The following is a 13,111-nucleotide window of genomic DNA, read 5'->3' on the forward strand; positions in this document are numbered from 1 at the left end:
AGAGAGGATACAAAAAAAAACTAGTTTGAAAACTAGACTTCTTATTTAAAGATATAGGAAAGGTGATACTTTCATTTATTGAAAACAGGAGTTGCTTTCACAAACCATCTTGGCATGAAAATTCAACCATTCCCTGTCAATATATAAGCAAGAAAAACAGCTAAAATGCATGTAGAGGCATGTAGAACTTTCTATATGTGGTGAAAAAAAAATCCAAGGTTTGCCCCTGAAGGAAAAATAATCTATTGGTCAATGACATTTCCTGCCCCAAGATTCAAATGAGTAAACACTGCTCAGATACCTTTTGACAGAAAAAAACCTTCCAAGCAGAAGATTGAGCACAAGGCAGATCAACAAAAAATCATGATGTGAATACGATGCATGCACAGTAATGACCATATGAAAGGGATTCTGATGTTGAGCTAGCTATCGCAACCTTAGTTTTGCTGCTAACACTAAACCCAAAATATAACCGAAAAAAATAGAGGCTTTCAAAGTATTTGGCCTACATTTGAGCCTTATGGCTGTTCTACTGTGTTTGTTTTTACTTTCACGCAGCTGGTTTCCTGTCTACAATTTAATCACTATATTACCAGCCCAAGGCTGAATGTGCCACTGAAACAATTAATCTTCTTCAATAGCAAGAGATAATTTAGTAGAGAAATTGCTTATTCTTACCTCGTGAGGTCAACGTGTGAGTTGTCATGTATGAGAACAAACAGTGTATATGGGTTCTGTTTGACCTTCCTCATGAAGGCCTCCATCTTTACATGAACATCACCATCCAAACGCACAACATATTTGTCTGGTTTCAGATGGGCTGAAGTGACTTCTTCAATTCCCAGGTCCACAAGGACCCCTTAGAAAAAAAGAGGTATATAAATGATTTAATACAGTCACGGTCACACCTTAATCATTTAGCACTCAAAGGGTGAAAAATTGCTTAATCTCGGGACCACATACCTGACTGTCGTATGCGCTGTGCCATCTGGTGCACTAGAATGTGAGAGGGCGGGACCAAAACAAGAAAGTCTACCTTACAAAAGCGCCCCAGATCTAGGTTTTGGGTTCCTGAATCAGCAATGGAGCACACTTGTGAGAGGAGGCGGCGAGCCACAGTCAGCTGAGTTGGATAGATCTGGAAGATCTTATTGAACAGATCTGTTACAGTAAAACAGAAAGCATCAGTTTTAGTGTAAGCAGAAAAGTTCAAATATAGGCTGAATCACATAAACCTAGAGTGATTAAAACTGAAATGGTAGTGCAAAATGAAACAAGCTTTTGAGTTTCAAACTATTCATTTTATTTTACTGCTCGAATAACATGCTTGAATGAGAAAGCTCATGTCGAATTGGAATTGTCAAATTACTAGCTTTGCAGTGATTACTTTCTATTAGGTTGTCCAAATAACAAGGATTATCAGAAGTGTTCTCATAAAACACAACCCTTATAACATTTTACACAGTTCTTTTTAAGCATGGGCCATCAATAGCAACACAGCGTCAATTTCCAACTCAAAAACTGAACAACAAAGATGTATTTTCAATATGACTCCTGGCTTTCATAGCAGAGAAGGCAGAAGTAGCTGAAATGAAGCGTCTTTTTTGTTTATTTTTTAAGAGAAACACTCATGTGTACTTCTGCTTTTCATGTCATTGCACTGCTTGGGATTAATGATGTTATCCTACAGTAAGTGGGAAAAGAAGATTGCTGAAGTTTTTGTTGGACCTGATAAAGTAATTTGCACTTCATGTGATCCTGGAGATTGAAAAGGCCCTCACATACAAGTTTGTTTTTATAGTTTTTTTGTTAGGGTAAATTAATTATCTAATAGTGATACGTTGTCAAAACATAAATGTTATCCAGCCCCTGACACATAGGCCTTATTAAGTTCAGACAGTAAGCATATTATGGAGCAGTCTAACCTCTGTCTGAGGGTGGGGACAGGATAGCAGACTCCTGGGAGTGGATGTTGTCAGTCACATCGCCTTGGTAGGGCTGGATGACCTGACCCTTCCGTCTGCGCTGATATCGCACCAGCTGTTTGTCCAGATTGTCCCCTAAAAGCAAGCAGTCACTAACGTCACATAAAGACATATAGCTACAAATAACAGATGTGTACTGTTTTACGTCTATTATGAAATGCATTCAAAAACTATAAACACTTATTGATCAAAAAGATAACAGTAGTTGTGATAGTTTGTTTTAATTGGATATATTTAATTTGAGCAGGATATTTTGAACATATATATATCCAACATACAGGAAATAGGTTGTTGTGTTGAGTATGATATAAATTATATCTTTTTTTTAATCTTGATCCAGTAATAGAACAAGAAATTTGGTCACACTAAATTCTGAGCCAGGATGGCCAATTCAAAGAAAAGAGCCACATCTTCAACAAGTTATGCATATTGAACACTGAATGCAGAATATCAAAAATGAGTGTCTCATCAAACAAAGAACCCCTTAATTATCAATTCTTTAATCAAACGAAAAAGCACAAACCCACTGGATCTTATGGTTTACCTAATGATGTGGTTTTGAAATGAGATGCCAAGATGCTGACTTTCCCCGTAATGAGCTCATAGCTGATTTCCTTTAAAAACTCATTGGTTGTCAGCATTCCTTCAGCTAAGGCTCGTGCTTGGTACTTTCCTGCGTCAAAATCCATATGTAATATTTTAGCCAATTATTTAGATATATTCTACACAATGTGATGAAAATGAGGAGGTATAAGGAAATCATACCTAAGACAAGGACACAGAACTCATTGCCATTCATTTTAGAGGAACATATGATGATCATGTAGGCAGGCAAGGACTGGTGGTGATGAGGACCCTCACAGAGAGAACGTAATGATTCAGAAATGCCTTCTCCCAAAGAGTTATGGGTTACCACAACTTGGACACTGCCTCCAGAGACACTAGCTTCTAACCGAGCTAACCAGGGAAGCTGGGATTGTGAGATGGCAGGACCCCCAGGACAGCATAGCATGGCTTTCAAAACGATTTGCTCCAGTTCTTCTCTCAAAGGAATCTGTTCTGAGCCTGTAAGCAAAATAAAATTGTAAATTCCCAAAAAGAAAAAAAAAAAGGAAAACACACATGAAGGGAACAACAATGCTGAATTTCTGATTTGCCGGGGAAGGTCCCATGTTTACATAAAAAAAAACATCACAACCTTGAGGGGATTCCCACATAGTCCCATGTTTTTGATTATAGCTACCATGCAGTCTTGTTTAAAACACTAATGTCAGATGCCTTACTGTTTGTCACTTACCTAGACGTGCAAGATACTGTAAAGTGAGCAGGATCATTGTCTCCACACTGAGAAGTTGATTGCTGTTGAGACCCAAGGTCTCTAAGGTTTTTTCTGTCAGCTGGCTGTTCTTATAGCAACTGACCAGCAGGGGGCTCACCACTACATCGCCAACGTTTCCATAGAAATAAGGTAAAGTGCCATGTCCTAAAGAGATAAGTCATTACAGGACTGAACTGGAAATTGAGACAACGGCAACTTGCAACAACTTATTGTTGGTTTAGCTGATATTTAGGATTAAGAGATCAGAAAATTACAACATTTGTATAAAAACAACAGATTAGCCAAGGTGATCTATCCATTCAAATATAGTGATTTTGGAAATTGTTATAGGAAATGACAATAAGAATGAATTTCTGACATATCACCAAGAACTGATATGTTCATTTCCAAGAACATGTCAATGAGAGGATTAACTACCAATGAGGATGACCGGGCGAACTCCAGAAGAGTTCAGCAGGTTGTCAGGGACAATGACCGTCTCTCCTGCAGTAACAGGTTGGGGTTGAATGACACCCGGCACTGCTGTCGGAGGAGAGGTCACTCCTAATACGGGACCTGACCAGAAGAAAAAGAGCCATATAAATTTTGGTTAAGCAGAAGTTATAGTTATATTAAATGATGTAGAGTTTCTTTATTTTCCAACTAGAGAAAAAAATATGCAATTAATTTACAATGAAGGTTGTATTTCTAATCTGTGATACTATAAACTACATTATCCATCCATCCATGCATCCATCCATCCATCCATCCATCCATCCATCCATCCATCCATCCATCCATCTTCTGCCACTTATCCTGCACTGAGGGTCGCGGGGGATGCTACAGCCTATCCCAGCTGACCTGCGAGAGGCGGGGTACACCCTGGACTTGGCGCCAGTCAATCGCAGGGCATATACAGACAATCACTCACTCACTCACTCACTCAATTTTGCCAATTAAATTAACATCCTGCATGTTTTTGGATTGTGGGAGGAAAACAGGGAACCCGGCGGAAACCCACACAGACATGGGAGAACATGCAAACTCCACACAAAATTGAATAAACATCCTTCATGCTGTGAGCCTGAAGCGTTATTTACTGCGCTACCGTGCAGCCCTACACTACATTATATACTATAATGATATTGATAAAATAGTGTTTCCCCTATTGAGGTTGTTGCAAATGAAAATGTGTGTGTCTTTGTTCTTTTACAATGACATAGTTGGACTGAGAGAGTTTATACCAAGTAAATAAAACTATGACTGAAATTGCATATATGTAAATATGAAAAAATATTGTGAATCCCAAACTTCTGTTTTAAAAAGTCAAATAAACTGCGATACTGTGCAAGACTGTGACCGTAAATTGAGTGCTTAATACAGTTGTGTTTTCAGAATAATGAAAATCCACAACAGATAAAAGTCTTGGTTTTGCAAACCACAATTTTGGTTTTGCCTCCAGTATCTTTGTACAGTAATATTAGGTTTGCAAGTTTTTTAGTCATACAAGTTTCAAACATTTCTGGCACACATTAATGGCAATTGGTCACTAGCAATAAATAGTATTGTTGATAGTAACTCAATAAATCCCATAAAAGGGCCACATTTTCAAGACAGGTGATCTGTAGGGTCGTGAAGATAAAATTATACAAATGCATTGTTCAGGTTCTAGGGGAAACACACCCTTGTTGAAGGTTCCATTCAAGTTCCAGTATCTTTAAATACAAAAATGTTACTTTTTTCACTTATTAAATCATTAGTACTAACTGTAAACCGTAAGTTCTGAAACAAATTCTTCAACTCTTATCATGGCGATAGAGTAAGAACAGCAACAACAGGCAGATATGAGAAGATCCTAAACACAGGAACAAAACCTCTCTCTCTGTCTCTCTCTCTCTCTCGCTCTTACGCACAAACACACACATGCACAAGCACATACACACACAAGCACACAAATGCACGCACATAAACAAAATCCATGATCTCTCTTGACGGAGATCAGAAACAAACCTGTAGGACAAATCACTGGGCGGATAGCTTGCACAGGGACAGCTGTTGGTGGGACAGGGACCAACGTACTCGGATGCCAGCTCCGATGCCGCTTCTTTGGGGGACCAGAGTTCATGGCAGAAGATACTGGACATAGATAATAAAACTCGAAAATAGCTCAGCATAAAGATCCCAACAAAAATCTCTGTAATATATCAATGCTGTAAATAAGAAATTGACTGCCTGTAAAAGTATGGGCATTACCTGGACTGTCTCCCAAGTCAGCAGAGCGATATCCCTGACCTTGAGGTCCAGAAGGAACCTGGGAAGGGCTTAGTAGGGGAGGACGTCCATCAATTCCCAAGCTATTAGGTGGCAGATTTACCCTGAGAGCTGTGGGCACTGCGGACACACAAACACACACAACATTAACAATACCAAAATACTTATTTTATTAAAAGTAAGCATATGTGAGCATGTAATGATATAAAATATTGTACATATGGAAACACATTTTTACCATAATTAAAGATATTGTTACTTTACAAAGAGACTGAGAAATGGCTGAAAGAGTAAGTGGTATTATTGATTTCCTTTCCATGAACATCAATTGCCAATAACCAGACTGGACAGTTTCCAATCTGATATTCACTGTGTATGCAATCACTAAAACATTGATTAGTGTGTAGCATTTTCTTGTCAATATCACAGACTTGTAAAGGGGCTTGGATAGCAAGACCTTAAAAAGTCATTACAACATTCCTTTCTTCAGTATTGATCAGTGTGGAAATACAAGTGCACACATGAGTGTATGTGTGTGTGTGTGTGTGTGTGTGTGCGTGCATGTGTGTGCATGTTTGAATAAGCGGGCCATAGAAGAGGTTAATCTTAGCCTCTTGGTCAGCAGCTCCATCTGCCTCATGCGGAACCATGTTAAAAAAAAAGAAGCTGTAGCTAGGCAACCTTGTTCAGAGTAAGGGCAAGCCATTTAAGAGACACTGACATAAAGGCTGTAGCTAATCAGTATCTAAGTCCGCACAATGCATATGTTGAATCATGGATGCTACCTGGTGCAAAATTCATACATAACATGCTATTATGTGTCAGGTGTATTTAGTAAGGACACATGGATTAGTCATGTTATTCAGTATAGTCATAACAATGTAAAAACAAAGAGGAGCTTTACCAATTGGTAGAGTTTTGTGTCCAGGTGTAGAAGCCAGAGGTTTAATGAAACTGCACTCTCTGCTGAGGTCCTGACTACTGAAAAAGACAGTGGACCCTTGCGTTGTTCTGGTGGGAGGAGAATCTGATGGTGTAAATATAGGATGGACATTGAAAAGATCATTTAACTGACATATAGGATTAAAAAATGCTGTTCTTGTGTGTGTTAGAGTGGTCACCTATAAAACATGTTATTCATCATAATAGTTAATAATCAGTGGATAAACAGTGGAAATGTAGCAAATGTAGCAAAGCTAGAGCTTAGGTGCTGGTTTTAAGTTATACTATCATGGTATTGATTGGAAGAGAAATAGAGTAGTAGTTAACTTGAAGGAGGAGTTTGTTTGAAATGTTCTGGAGATGAAAGGTGGGTGACAGTGTAGCCTGACAACACAGGATGGTGCTTTGTAGGATGAATCGAATGTCAAGGAAGATTCAGAGGACAAAGGCAAAGCAGAGTAGGAAGTGGTGGAAGTTGAGAAGGGAGGGCAGTTTTCAGGGAGGAGTTGCAAAAGGCTCTGGGTGGTCAGGGAGAGCTTCCAGATGACTGGACAACTACAACGAATATGGTCAGGGAGACAGGTGTGAGAGTACTAGTGTCATCTGGAAGGAAAACAGTACTTGGTGGTGTAATGAGGAAGTGCAGGAGTATGTGCAGAGAAAGAGGTGAGCAAAGAAGAGGTGTGAAGAGCAGATAGGAGCACAGGGAGATGTGGTGCAAGGTACAAGTAGAGGTAGCAAAGGCAAAACAGAGGGCATAATGTAACTTGTATGATAAGTTGGAAAGTAAGGAGGGAGAGAATGATGAATATATAGGTTGATTAAGCGGAGAGAATTAGATGGGTAGGATGTGCAGCAGGTTCAGGGGATTAAGTATGAAGAGAGAAATGTATTGACAGGTGCCAAACAATTGATGGGAAGATGGTAAGAGCAAAGTGTATAAGAGGTGATTATTGTGGACCACAAAGTAGCAGAGATTAGTAGTATTGAAGTGAGGATGGCATTGAAGAGGATGAAGAGTTGAAACACCTGATGATTTAACTGCAGGGGTATGGAAATGTCTAGGACAGGCGGCAGTAGAGTTCCTGTTAGATCATTTAACAGGATCTTAGAGAGTGAGAAGACATGTGCAGAATTGAGAAGGAGGGGATGGTGCCCATTTTTAAGATTAAGAGAGATGCGCAGAAGAGCTGTAACTATTGAGGAATAAAGTTGATAAGCCATATAATGAAGTGGTAAGTGGGAAAGAGTTGTAGACAGCAGACAGTAGAGAGCAGAAGGCAGCATTTGTGAACCAAACATTATGGTTTCATGCCCAGAGAGAGTACTACAGATGCAGGATTTGCTTTAAGAATGCTGGTAGAGAAGTACAGAGAAGGTCAGAGGGAGCTGTGTTGTGCCATTGTAGGCCGAGAAAAAACATACAGGGTGCCAAGAGAGGAACTATGGTACTGTATGAGGAAGTCTGGAGTGTAAGAGAAGTATTTTACACTGGTGCAGGACCTGTTTGCAAGCTGTGAGAGAGTGGTGAGGTGTGCTGCAGGTGTGACAGAGAAGTTCAAGGTGGAGGTGGGACTATGTCAAGGGTCAGTGCAGTGGTGATGGACAGGCTGACAGATGAGATTAGATATACACCACTCTATTGACCATGATGTTTGCTGACGACATTGTGATCTGTAGTAAGAGCAGGGAGCAGGTGGAGGATAATCTAGCGAGGTGGAGATATGGCCTTTAAATGAGAGGAATGAAGTTTAGCAACAGCAAGACAGAATACATGTGTGTGAAAGACAGGGAACCAAGTTGAACCATGAGGATACAGGAAGTTGCGATAAAGGTTGCGGCTTGTATAAGTGTGTGATAGAGGTGAAAAGGCCAGAAGGAGAAGAAAGATGTACAAACAGGGGTGAGACTAACCATGCTTTTTAGAGTCACAGACATTGAGGAAAGATAGGAAGCAACGCTGGAGGCAACAGAGATGAACATGTTTAGGTTCTCTTTAGGAGTGATGAGGATGGGTAGGATCAGGAAGTAGTCCATCAGCACATGTTAGATGTTTCTGACATCAGGTCAGAGCTGTCAGACTGAGATGATTTGGTCATATACAGAGGAGGAGTAGTGAATATATTGAGTAGAAGGATGTTGAGGGTAGAACTGCCAGGCTGGAGGCCAAGAGGAAGACCAAAGAGAACCTTTATGGATGTAGTGAAAGAGGACAAGTATTTTGTTGATGTGAGAGAAGAGGATACAGATAACAGGGTAAGATGAAGGAGGTTGAGTCACTGTGGTGACCCCTGAAGGGCACAGCAAGGAGGGGATAAAAAGACAGGAAAAGGTTGGTTTGTAACTATTGTCAATAATTAATACAGAGCCAAAAGTATCACAAATACAATACGTATAATGTATTTGAAAACGATGGTTTAAAAAATAAAACCAATGATATATGTCACCGTCTATGTTGATAAGAGAAAGAGGGGGGTTGCCGCCAATAGGCAAACTGAGACTGGCTACTAATTGTGTTCTAGATGTTACTGTATTGCTGCTGTATAAGCCATTATGGCTTTGCAGTTAAAAATGTAACCTGAAAACATACTGATACATCTAACGAGGCCCTCAAACTGCAAACACAACTAAGCAGAATTTGTGTCTGATTCAAAAGGAAATACATGTTAAATATGTGAAGCAGTGCATAGTCTTTAACTCCTTGCTTCATTAATATGTCACCTTTGCCTTTGGGGGCACAATGTAACTAAAGGTTACAGGCAAGGAGATATAAGGCTTTGCACAATATGAGCCCTGCAGTTCAGAGGCTTACATAAATGTGTGAGATTGCTGAGATTGCTGATGACAAGCAGCAACCAGATCCAGAACAAATCAATACCTTAAACCCTGGAGCTTTTTCAATCAAAGTGGTTGCAGTTGCTCTTGTTTTGACAGGACACGGAAGAGCAACCTTGAAAAGACATGATATCTATCTCCTTATGCAAAATTACTTTTCAGCTATCAGTTTATCCCACAAATAACACAAACATTTTTGTTCTCCAATTTGTTCTTCAACTACTACAATTATGATAAACAATATCACTTAAATTAAAATAAATACTGACATACATTGCAAGTGCAGCAAATAAATGTACTAAACACAAAGACAATCAATTAATAACATATTACACAACATAAATCATGAATCCCATGGCATTTAATTGCAGTAAAATGGGAAATATTTTTTTGCCATTAAGAAATTCAATCAGTGCTGTCCACTCATTTTAGCCTTTGCTTTTCAAAGCAAATTTTAGCAAGGAAAAATAATATCTATATCTCTATCTATGTTTATTTGTGAACACCAACTTGATAAACTTGCAGTTTGGACATGTGCTTCCTTGTGGCTCACCTGAAAGGGAAAAGGGAGAGGAGCTATGTCCACTGTTTCCCCCATTTTCTTTACCACTGAAAGACGAAGAGGAGCTTGGTTTTGATGTAGATGCAGAACTGGAGAATTGACGGGTCTTACAGTCTTCAAACCAATAGAGAAAGACAATATAAGTTTAGATAATGTGAAAAATGACATTAGAAGGACATTAGAAGTAATATGAAATGTGAAGGGTGTGACAGATGGAAATCAGAGGAGCTTTTTACCCTTCCAGCAGATGAGGGGTCCTTTGCACAGAGCACCCTGAGAATTCTTCACCAGGTAGTATTTTAAGTGCTTCTGCTTCTTGGGCTGAGTAGATAACTTCAGGTTTATGTGGTTAGAAAACTCTGTGAAGTATCTGAAACCCTTTTCCCCACAGCCCACACAATTTCCTGAAAACCCTAGAGGTAGAGATAAAAATGAAAGTGTTGAAAATAAAATCATAAAATGTAAGTTGATACAAATATGAACAGCAGTGCCAACACAAATATGTAACACAATATTGATACTAAGATAGTAATCACACATTTAGAAAACAATGTTTCTGATAGTCAGCAATCAATAGCGTTTGTGTAGCCATTAAATAAATTGACAGCAATCTGTCTCTATCCTGTTCATCGCATGCTTTGAGAACACACCTAAAAGTGCATTTTTCCCATTCTCATCAGGTAAAAAGCGACGGTCCACAGCACAAACAAGGATGTGCTCGGGGATGCAGGGAGACTTTGCACCGATCAGCTCGAAGCCTGCTGGGACTTCAATAGGCTCCATTGCTATGGAGACTAGGCGAAGGTCCTTGCCAGCCTGACAAAACCCTGAGGGAGAAGATATGCACTTTCAGCCATAGGACACAGAAATAAATACAAATATGAAAAAAATGAAGGACTTATCAGGTTTAGACATAATCCACTTAAAGCAAAATATGGAAAATGCATACAAAAAGTTAAAAATAAAAGCCAGGTCAAAATTAATTCCTATTTAAAGTAGACATGCTTCTCATACAAGATTAATATAAATATAAATACCATCTAGCGTGCAGCAACCATCTGGTGCAGGGGTTTGTAAGTAGGGTAGTGGAGGGGAGCTGCTGTCTGAATCTTCATCATCCTCCAGCTCCTCCTGATCATTGGAAGAGTGGCCATTCAGAAGCTCATGGCCTTGCAGCTCCCCACCATGGAGGTCAGCTTTTGACTTTGTATCTTTTGGACACATCAGATCAGATTTCAGATAGATAGGGGCTATGGGTAAATGAGTCTTACTGACCTTCAAATTCCCTACATGTCATGACAAGGACTTCCACAAGACAGCTATGAAAAGTCATTCTAATGATGTGACAATAATGGCGGTTCAAGATGGGAAAAAACAAGTAAAATAACAACATCACTGGTTGCTTCAGATTTTTAAATAAATAAATAAATAAATAAATAAATAAATAAATAAAAATTATTATTATATCTGAAGACCCTTGATAAAATATTTCCCACCTTCCATGTTTCTGGGATAAAGCTCTGGCTCTAAGTAGAGCTGTGTGAAAATAGGTTGTGGATCTCCACTACTTGATCGCAGTGATGCCTCAATTGAGTTGTGTAGAGCCTCTTCGAATCGAGCAGACTTGAGCTGCCCAGCATATGAGTTCCCCATTATCTGTGACAAGGATAATAAAGCAGTATGATGAGCAAAATATGCATATAATCATATGCATTGAGTGCTATGTCAATTAACATTAAAACTTCACATTGGAAAACAAATTGGAAAGTTCATTCAGGCTGAGGGATAAACATATTTCTAATAGTTGCTTTGGGGTGTTGCAAAGGGTTGTTTATGCTTATTTGAAAACGATTAGGTTTACAACATGAATACAAAAAAAATTATGTAATGGGTTTGATTGATAGCTGGAAAAACGCTTGTCAGAAGTAAAATATTTACCTACATATATATATATATATATTTATTTATTCAAAATTTCTTAAACTTCTGTGGAGTAACAGCTGACATTTATACTTATGTAAGGCCTTTTCTGCGTTAAGTCAAGAAAAAGACAAAGAAACACATTACAACATTAAACATTAAGAATAATTGGATCAATGCAGCTGTCCTCTTATCAGAGAGTTAAAAAGTGAAGCCCTAGTCCATTTCCTGAGCACATTGTCAGTCATAAAAAGATGGCGCTTAATACTAGTATAGTGGCAACATAGGGTTTTTGTTTGATAAAAGGTTAATAATAATTTCTGCAGTAATGAATTCTTATTTAAAATGTTTCATAAGGCTTGATTAGCTGTAAAAAAATTCAGCATAAACCTGATTTTTAACAATTTATGACTGCATTTTGTTTTAACAAAAACTGTGTTGTTGTTTTTAACAGTAAGAAAAGTTCCATGACTGGAAAAACAAAATGGTTTGGGCTGATGAATGCTTGTGTGATTGCACCCAACAGTAAATACAAGTGTAACACTGTACGGACGCAATGTCTATTACAAAACATAAAGGTAGCACGTTTTAGACATTCAATTTTACCCTTTTGCAGGATATTTTTTTAGCTTTTGATCAAAGTGTCCCATTCTGTCCTCTGTGTTTATCAGAATCCGAGAACAAAGCAATGCTAAAAAATAGAAGACTTAAGCATCCTACCAACTTAATGTAAAGAAATACTTTTTACCACTATTTCAAATGTAATGGGCTCCTGATTATCCTATATTTGACATCTTGCCAAGTCTGAATGAGCCCACTGATATTTGCTTGTCTGCTAACAGACTGATAAACAATCAAACAAACAAAAGCTAATGAACCTTACACCATTGTGCTTTAGACGCTGATTATCATTGAGTTTTCTATATCATGATGTGAGGCAGAAAGTAATTATTAAGTTGACTCTAGGTTACTGGAAGCTACTGCAGTAAAAGGCACACTAACATGTGTTTGCAGTGATGCACAAACTTAGTTTCAAGCTGAGCATAATGGTCAAGGCTAATGGCTTTTATTTCCCCTTCTTTGAACAGTTCTTTTATTTCTCCGTCTGTCTGATGTGTCACTGTGCCTGCTCTGCCCTATGACCCCACCACACAAGTGTCCACTCTGGGACATCTGTCGGGGTCGAATGTGTGGGTCTGGGGTTGGCTGGTTTTCTGATGGATGCCAAAAGTATGTGGTCTCAAGGATTTTAAGCAAAAGAAAAAGACAGAGGAGTGA

General features: G+C 38.8%; 1 protein-coding gene across 3 annotated transcripts in view; it reads right to left on the reverse strand.

Moving 5' to 3' along the window:
• Positions 1-13,111, reverse strand: part of greb1l (GREB1 like retinoic acid receptor coactivator) — a 48,659-nt gene that overhangs the window by 14,630 nt on the left and 20,918 nt on the right. For all 3 annotated transcript variants that reach the window (XM_086172800.1, XM_086172799.1, XM_086172798.1), the window contains exons 3-17: positions 11,410-11,569; positions 10,951-11,124; positions 10,564-10,740; positions 10,150-10,326; positions 9,905-10,027; positions 6,479-6,601; positions 5,557-5,694; positions 5,314-5,439; positions 3,742-3,879; positions 3,283-3,468; positions 2,751-3,050; positions 2,530-2,658; positions 1,926-2,060; positions 964-1,161; positions 679-859 (exon numbers count right to left, since the gene is read on the reverse strand). In XM_086172800.1, coding sequence (XP_086028926.1) covers positions 679-859; positions 964-1,161; positions 1,926-2,060; positions 2,530-2,658; positions 2,751-3,050; positions 3,283-3,468; positions 3,742-3,879; positions 5,314-5,439; positions 5,557-5,694; positions 6,479-6,601; positions 9,905-10,027; positions 10,150-10,326; positions 10,564-10,740; positions 10,951-11,124; positions 11,410-11,566 — 2,462 coding nt within the window. In that variant the 5' untranslated portion in view covers positions 11,567-11,569. The remainder of the gene's footprint in view (positions 1-678; positions 860-963; positions 1,162-1,925; positions 2,061-2,529; positions 2,659-2,750; positions 3,051-3,282; positions 3,469-3,741; positions 3,880-5,313; positions 5,440-5,556; positions 5,695-6,478; positions 6,602-9,904; positions 10,028-10,149; positions 10,327-10,563; positions 10,741-10,950; positions 11,125-11,409; positions 11,570-13,111) is intronic.

Source organism: Fistularia commersonii, chromosome 25 (genome assembly GCF_037954325.1).
Source record: "Fistularia commersonii isolate RoL2024-O1a breed Wild chromosome 25, RoL_Fcom_v1.0, whole genome shotgun sequence".
In the NCBI taxonomy this organism is placed as follows: Eukaryota; Metazoa; Chordata; class Actinopteri; order Syngnathiformes; family Fistulariidae; genus Fistularia; species Fistularia commersonii.